The sequence below is a fragment of the Nannospalax galili genome, unplaced genomic scaffold, assembly GCF_000622305.1.
Source record: "Nannospalax galili isolate Female #2095 unplaced genomic scaffold, S.galili_v1.0 scaffold652, whole genome shotgun sequence".
Classification (NCBI taxonomy): Eukaryota; Metazoa; Chordata; class Mammalia; order Rodentia; family Spalacidae; genus Nannospalax; species Nannospalax galili.
In genome coordinates, this window is record NW_008332152.1 from 1,408,374 (window position 1) to 1,417,115 (window position 8,742).

Consider the following 8,742-nt stretch of genomic DNA (forward strand, 5'->3'; position numbering starts at 1 on the left):
CCTTCCTGCTTGTGGCCGATTTAAACACTGGAGAACGGATCTTCAAGGTGGAGGCTTACACCCCAACAAGTGAACTCTTTCACACACACATACACTATGTATACCTCACCGCACACCACAGACACACAGTCACACACACGCTGCTCAGGTCACACGCACTCATGACACACGACACACACTGTACCACAGACACAATCACACACGGCACACACCACACACACACGGCAGACAGTATGAACGCCCTTCCCAAATACACAGTGCACTAGTGTCCTTCCCGAACATCCCCTAAGCCCTGGCTCCTCTTCGGCCCTCAGAATTACCTCACAACCAGCACACACGCCCCATCCTCTGGTCAAGAGTGACCAGTGTCCCTGTGACCTTGGCCCCCTTGCTGGTGTCCCTTTCTCTGTGGCCTGGGTCCACAGGATGCGGTGGACAGTCATTTGCAGGCAAGCCTGTGGCAGCCTTGGTACCCAGCCGCTGTGATGGTCCCCAGGGAGGGCTGTGGAACAGGGACTTGTCTGTCCAGACCCTTTCCCTCAGCTCCGGGAGATCAGTCTTTACCTTTCTTTAAGTTTTAGGAACTTGATGAGTTTTTTTTGTTGGTTTGTTTTTAACCTGCAAGTGGGTCACTCTGAGCCAACAAGACATGCTGGCCCACCACTTCCCAGGTCCCAGTAAAGGGAGTTTGAGGTTGCTGGCCAGGGCCTGGGCTGTGCAGGAGCTGCTGGACGCCAGTCAGCTCATGCTCCTGGGACTCCTATTTTACCTAATAAAATCTCCCAAGTACAAGCAGAACGATGCTGGCGACTCTGTGGAGAGTCATATCTTCTCATTGAAGAGGGGAAGTCTCCCAACTTAATAAAGACGCACTCTACCAATATCGCCAAGTCTGCCTGTGAAACTGTGACTAAGACACAGGAAGTTTGCGCTGTCACACCTCAGACTGCAGAACTCACGGCCACATCCAGAGTGGCTGCTTTCTGAACACCCTGCCCTCCACAGGACAGAATTAGTTTTAGCGTAATCACATGATAATCATGATTTTCTCGATTTGTTCTTTAAAATGATTAGCAATTAAAAAGAGGAAAACATTCCTATTCAGGGACATATTTCAGGCATTGGCTGACATTTGCTCTTAAATGCCATGACTGGTTTGGGCTCAGTGTCACAGTTTTAAACATGAACTTTTATAAAACTCCAGGAGGTCCCACAGACCACGGAATCCACACAAACGCATCTGCTTCCTCCGGTGCAGTCACTGCTAATTTGAAATCTGTTTATGCATGCCAACAAGATAATTTGAAATCTGTTTATGCATATAAATGCACAGCATCTCAGTCCTGGACCTTCAGATTTATCTCAAGCAAGCATTGTAGCCACTGCTCATGCGGTGCAGTTCATGAGCTCTATATACAGCGAGTCTGCAGGGCTGCATAAGGTCAGAGACCCTCCATTCCTCCAATGGGCAGGATGTACATAGTTCCAAGGCCTCTGGAGCATGCAGCAAGCCCTGTAATTAGTGCCATTTCCATCCTCATTTAGCACTCAGCACTCACTGTATCCTCACTTAGCAATCAGCACTCTCTGCAGTGTGAGGAGTGACAGGATGAATTTCCTGCACTTTCGTCACAGTTTTACAGGCAGATCTTGGCAATCCTAGTAGGGTACGTTTTTCTTAAGTTGGGAGCTTTCCCTGCCTCACACAGAGGAAGTATTTCTCTGTTTCTCTTTGGCTTATCTGAGTCGCCAGCATCGTTCCACTTGTTTTGGAGACGTTATTAGGTAAAACGGTCATGGGGACATGGGCACGAGACGCCACAGCAGTGGGGCTGACCACGGTTGATCTCAGTGACCGGAGGCTGGCAGCACGCAGAGTAGATGGAGACACTGGACAGAGGGACACAGCTCAGGAGGCTCACGCTGTTCAGAACAGCATGTAAAGTCTTAAAACACATGAATTGCTTGTTTCTGAAATTTTTGATGTAATGTTTTTAAACACGATTTGTTGCAGAAAGCGAAACCTGGGGTAAGAGGAGATGACTGCGGTGCTGACTGAATAGAAAAGTCATTTCTTGACCGAAGTCTGAGCTGAAGACACCGGCAGAGCCTGTGGCTCCCAAGGCACCTCTCTGACCTGTGGAGTATCTTGTGTGGTCTTTCCTCTGTGCACACAGTCCCCGCTTGTGTCTCTCTGTGTGCCCAAATTTCTTCATCCTACGAGAACACAGGTTGGATTAGGGCCTACCTGTGTGAACTCATCCTTAATTAGCCCTTTAGAGGCCCTGCCCCAAATAGACCTTCTGTGGTTCTGGGAGTTACGACTTCAGCTTACGGATTTCAGGTGCTCAAATTCTTCTGTGGCTCCAGAATCCTCTCATATGGAGTTTTGTCATCTTCTATGATGCACTCAGAGTGACGGAGACATTTTGTCCCAGCAGAGGTTGAACAGGCCAGGCTGTAGCTTCTCAGCTCTCACGGTATGGACAAAGATCTCTCTCTCTGAGGTTTATATAATGCCTCTTTTTTCTAAGTGTGAAATTTGTGTTTTATCAGTTTAAAATGTCCCCAAGTGTGGTGCTGATGAAATCCATCCTGTGCACAGAGGGCTGTGATGTATATTATGGAGACAACAAATGTTCTAGAGACACATGACAGAGACATTGCAGCTAGGTCGGCATTTACGAATCCACACAAAGCAGATACTCTCCAGACAGAAGCACATCATCCCTGGTCAGGCACCGATGGGTCCATGAAAAACTGGTGATTGGTGGCTCACAGGACCCTCACCTCAGATTTTCCCCAGGACCAAATATTTAGCTTTTTCTTTTTTTAAACTTAAAATTTATTTGTAATTTACGTGTATGAGTGTTTTGCCTGCATGCATGTAAGCCTACCATGTGCATGCAATGCCCTTGGAGGCCAGAAAAGGGTGTTTGATTCCCTAGAACTGGAGTTACAGATGGTCGTTAGATGCCATGTAGGTGCTAGGAACCAAACCTGGGTCCTCAGCAAGAGCAGCCAGTGCTCTTAACCACTGAGCCATTTCTCCAGCCCCTGATGTAGCTTTGCAGTGTGTTCATAGCTTTATAGATATCGGCACCTCGAACAACAGAGTTGACTTATTTAAGCAGGGGTTGTTAGAACATACACTAATCAAAGAGAGGAGCATTTGGGGTTCACACATTCAGACTGGTAGCTCACAGGAATAATGAAAATACCCTGAGGTTAAGAATGCTTACTGCTCTAGCAGAGGATTTGAGTCTGGTTCCCAGCACCCACATGGGGCAGCTTACAACCTCCAACTCCAGGGAATCCAATGGCTCCTTCTGGTCTCTGAGGGCACCCATACTCATGTGCATATACCCCTGCATCTCCCCTGCCCCTATACATAATTTAAAAAAGTATCCCCAGACACAGCATCCTTAGCGCTGGTACTTAGAGCCACCAGTGCCTTCTGCCAACTGCCAGTGCACAGTGCAGCTTTCCATCACCAACAAAATGAAAAAGAAAGATTCATTTTGGTTCACGATGTTGGAGGCTCCAGTCCAAGTCAAGTGGTTCCATGACTTTGGGGCTTGTTTTCCCAGATCAGTGGATTCAGAGCACTGCTGAGGCCCAGGCTGGAGGCGGGACAAGATGCCCATCTACCTGCTGGAAGAGACTTCCTCTTCCCATCTCAGTGCTGGGGGTGCACACGATGGGACGGGGGATGGGACACATCTTCCGTGATGTTTACCACCTGCCGTAGCATGTAGTTATGTGCCGGTGTTTGATCTGCTCCACTACAGCGGGACTTACATTCCCAGCGAGGGCCCCTGGCCTTCCCAGCTACAGGCTTTGGGCCAGGTTTACAGTGCCCAGCATGAATTCTCTCTTGTGGAGCAGGCCTTAAATCCAAGCAGAAAGTGGTTTCTCACCCCCATAACAGTCATGCCGCTTTTGCGCCAGTAGGGAAGTCTTGCCCAGGAAGTTGGTATTAAAGCCTGCAGGGACAGGTTCTTCTAAGAGCTAAAAGTGTGTGCTGCTGGGTGTGGTGATGCAATTTGTTTTTTTTAAATATTTAATTATTATTTTTATTTTATGTGTATGAGTTTGTTGCCTGTATGTATGTAAGTGCACCTGTGTTCTGCAATGCCTGAAGAGGCCAGAACAGAGCATTGGATTGCCCTGGAACTGGAGTTACAGATATTATTAGCCACCATGTGGGTGCTGGGAATCAAACCCCGGTCCTCTGCAAGAGCAGCCTGTGCTCTTATCCTCTGAGCCATCTGTCCAGCCCTGGTGGAGTAATTCTACCATATTGCCTGTATGAATGAATAAAGTACCCAGGGAGGCTGAGGCAGGAGAATCCTGTTGGAAATGGAACCCCAGGCCTTGTGTATGTTACATAAACACTCTATCAACTGAGCCACATCTGTAGTCCCCCCCGCCCCCCTTTTTTCAATAAGCTGCTCAGGTTGGCCTTGAACTCACTCTAGCCCCAATAGGCTTGAACTTGAGAGTCTCCTGCCTCAGCCTGTGGAGTAGCTGCCAGGCTAGCCCCAAATGCTAGACTTTAACTTATTATTATTATTTGTGTGTGTGTGTGTGCGTGCGTGTGTGTGTGTGTGTGTGTGTGTGTGTGTGTGTGTATGCATATGCCACAGTGGGCATGTGGAAGATAACTTTGTGGAGTCAGTTCTCCCTTCCTACCTTTACATGTGTTCTAGGGATTGAACTCAGATGGTCAGGCTTGTGCTGCAAGTGCATTTACACACTGAGTCATCTCACTGGCCCTAAATACCAGGCTTTAAATGAAGACATGATTGTCACTACTGTCTACGCCTCAGTTTCTGGGATGACTCCACATAGCCCTGACCATCTGACTGACCGTCTCCATGGGGTAGAGAGCCAGCACTCTTCCACTGGGGCAGCCCCCTCTTAGCTCACCGAGTCAAACACCCAAGATTGTGGGATACTCCTTCTCACCTCCTGACACTGCTCAGGCGTTGGCCCCAGCTCAACAGGGAGGCGGAACCCTCTGTATCAGATGCCTTCCTTTTTTGCAAGTGGAGTGACCTGGTGATGCAGGTCAGCCTTCCTAGGCCCCTTTCCTGGTCTATAAAGCTGAGTGATGCTGGGGCCTGCTCCTGGTGAGGTCCGCACACCTAGCAAGTGTTTTGTGTGTGTGTGTGTGTGTGTGTGTGTGTGTGTGTGTGTGTGTGACCTGGGACATGCCCATTTCTTTCTGCAGCATTTATTACATACACACTAATCGGCACTTGTTTCTGGAAGCCCAGGAAATAACTCCATTGGGGATTTCACACCTCCAGAACAAAAGTGGCCCTTCGAGGTTTTCCAGGGCCTTTTATTATCGGCCAGTGCCACACACAAAACTGGTGTTCAGAGATGCCTGACAACTGGCGGTAACTGGATGAGGGCCCCAGGTCGGGGAGCATAAGAGACCCTGGAAGACGTGTGGGGGATGTGGGTGAGCCCTGGGCCTGGCCAGAGCAGCTGGCTTCACACCTGTGGCAAGGTCGTGCTGTGGGGGCTCAAGGCTTTGCAGAGGACTATGGTCACAGAGCTGAGGGCACAGGGGGAGCTGCCCAGAGGAATGCCCAGAATCTCAGTGAGGTAGACCGGTGGAACACAGACCCCTGGGGGAGAGCAGGGACTGGAGCAGGCCTTGGGCAGGAGCTCCAGCACCTTCAGTTTTCTCTCTGTTTTCTGAGACTTTTGTGGGTTGTGTGATCTTTGTCATCCATCACAAGAAACGGAAGACATTCTGCTTGGAGACACACAGGACTCTGATTGGGAACTGTGAGGTCTGGGGACAGCTTGCAAAGCACATCTGTGGAACAGGGCACTGAACTCTAAGGGCAGGCAGCCATGAGGAACCCTCAGGACAAAGCACAAAAACCAGCATCATCCCTGGTGGGGAGGATGAGACTCTCCACAGCCCTCCACTTCTTTGGGGGACATCTGGAAGGAGTACTGGCCCCTGCTGCTCAGTGTGTGTCCCTGGGGCTGGGGTGGAGGGTAAGATCCCTGCTGCTGACCGTGCAGCCTCCCTCCAGAGCTGAGCATAGGCATTTCCTGAAATCCCTTAATGCCTCCATTCTGTGCCGGCGTATATAGGGAGGGCCAGCACACGAGCTCCCCACTGCACTGTCCAGCGGCCCCTGCCCGACTCACCACCAGCCTTCAGTCCCTGCGTTGCCACGTGGAACATGGACGTCACCATCCAGCACCCCTGGTTCAAGCACGCCCTGGGTCCCTTCTATCCCAGACGGCTGTTCGACCAGTTTTTCGGCCAGGGCCTCTTTGAGTACGATCTGCTGCCCTTCCTGTCCTCCACCATCAGCCCCTATTACCGCCAGACCCTCCTCCGCACAGTGCTGGACTCCTGCATCTCTGAGGTAAGATGCGGCTGGTCAGAGGGGCTCAGGGCCTTGGCAGAGGTCAGCTAGGGATTCCTGAGGGGCCACCTGCCTCGTCCCTGCCTCTCCCAGCCTCGGACCCTGGACCCTGCTGCGGCTGGGTGGAAGTCCGCCCGCCCAGCCGACTGGGAATGGGGTTTGAAGAGAAGGCCCGACTGCTGTCTTTTCCTCCCATCAGCTCATGACCCATAGGTGGTTTGTACCGCACCAACCACATGCTGGAAACCCCCGAGAACAACCCCATCAAGGCAAGTTTCGTGGCAAAGGCGAGCGTCCTGGACCCGCTGCTCCCTGTGCTTTTCTGCCGGGTGCGGGTGCGGTGATGCGCTGCCCTGAGGCCCACAGAGGAGGCGGCGCTGCCCCGAGGCACAGAGGGCACTTCCTCACCGCAGAGCTTTGCCAGCTGCAGAAGGGGCTCCTCTCAGCTTTGCTACTGGCTCAGCTGAGGCCAAGGAAAGGCCTTGGGGTCACGTGCCTCCTCCTTTAAGCTACCCACAATTCTGCAGGAGCTAAGTCACCCTCTGCCTCAAAAGCAGGAGGCTCTCCGAGCTGATCCACCAACTCCAGGGAGAAAATTGCCCAAATGCAGGCTCTGAGCCAGGGCAAGGGGAGAGAGGGTGTGGATGGTTTTGCGCTGGCAGCCAGCGGTGCTGCAAAGCTCTCGGCAGCATGGTGCCAACGGGTGAGGTGGGTTTTTGGGGATGTGGATGTATCCTTAGTCCCACCAGTCAGCCAGTTCCTAACCAGCCAGGCACATAATCCCTAACGAGCCCACCAGCTCACAACCGACCCACCAGCTATCTAACCTCTAAAGAGCCACCCAACCCATTATCAGTCACCTGACCATAGTGAAACAACTGGTCAACCTGTACCTAGCCACCCAAGCTGTAACCAATTGGCCAGATACCTCATAACCAACAACCTGGCCTAGAATCAGCCAAGAAACTCACAACCAGCCATCCAACTGATAACCATTCATCTAATCTACACCTAACCAGCCACCTCATAATCAGCTGGCTAACCCAATACCATCCAACAGTGAATCAGCCTAATCCCTGAGTCCGGAGGTCAGTGCAGGTGGTACCTGTGGGGTCAGGTGTCCAGAACTAGCCCCAGAACTTGCAGGCCCACTTGGCCTGTGGAGAGGAGGCGGTTGGTGCACAGGGGTGACTGAGCGTCTATTCTGTTGACTGGACACTTCCCTGGCTAGTCTGATCCACCCAGCAGGGACCATGCTGTTGCCCCTCCCACCCCCGTTCCTGGAGCTGTTAGCCCTCTGGGAGCTCCACATGAGGGTTTGGGTTTCAGGTCCGATCCGACCGGGACAAATTTGTCATCTTCCTGGATGTGAAGCACTTCTCTCCTGAGGACCTCACCGTGAAGGTGCTGGAGGACTTCGTGGAGATCCATGGCAAGCACAACGAGAGGCAGGTGAGCTCGAGTGGGACCTCACACCTGCGGGCATCCTGTATCCCTTGAGAGGAAGCAAGGGGAGGTGGCACTGGCTCAGCTGCTCCTGCTAGAAGGAGCCATGCCTCCCTGCACTAGACAAAGGTCCATGGAGGTGACTGCCTTTAGCCTTGGAAGGGCCAGGCTGCAGGGTTAATGGTCTCAGGGATGCAGGATGCAGACCCCACCTTGGGCACGACTCCTATCTGTCATGGCGCCCCCGGACCTTCTGGATGGCAGGGGATTAGAAAGGGCCTCAGGAAAGGAGTGTGTGAAGGTGGGCACTTTGAGCTGTTTTCACATGAAGCCTGGCTGGGGAGGGTGAGCCTTGTGGACTGTAGAGATATCGTTTATGGATGCGCCAAAGCTGAGCAGAGCCCTTGGTATCTCTGTGAGTGGCAGTGCTGAGGCACAAGGAGGCCCCTTGCCAGGCAGGGCAGGCCTCTTCCCTGGCAGTCACCCACCTTGCCCATGGCTTCTGTTCATTTTGGAGCTGCCCTTGGGAGTGAGAAGCCCCAGGCACTGGAACTGTCATACCCATGTGGGCCAATAGTGGAGAGAGACAGTGAGCAAGGTTCTCAGCCCAAGTCCTAGCCACTCCTGGCTGGGCCTCTCTGACAGTGGCAGGAGAAGGTGGTGGTGGGGTGAACCAAGCCCCTTATGTGCGGAAGTCAAGCCAAGGCCCTGCTTATGGCTCAGCCAGTCTGGAAAACGTCCCTTTAAAAAACATTTTATTTGGGGCTGGAGACATGGCTCAGCGGTTAAGAGCACTGACCACTCTTGCAGAGGACCCGGGTTGGAGTCCCAGCACCCACATGGTGGCTACAAACTGTCCTTAACTCCAGTTCCACAGGAATCCGAAGCTCTC

The 8,742-nt window shown here is 52.2% G+C and overlaps 1 protein-coding gene across 1 annotated transcript in view; it reads left to right on the forward strand.

Moving 5' to 3' along the window:
• Positions 1-6,215: 6,215 nt before the first annotated feature.
• The window catches only part of Cryaa (crystallin alpha A), a 3,618-nt gene continuing 1,091 nt past the window's right edge, over positions 6,216-8,742 (forward strand). Inside the window, 4 exon segments of the mRNA XM_029560767.1 lie at positions 6,216-6,404; positions 6,604-6,651; positions 6,653-6,673; positions 7,734-7,856. Of these exon segments, the coding sequence (XP_029416627.1) occupies positions 6,216-6,404; positions 6,604-6,651; positions 6,653-6,673; positions 7,734-7,856 (381 nt within the window).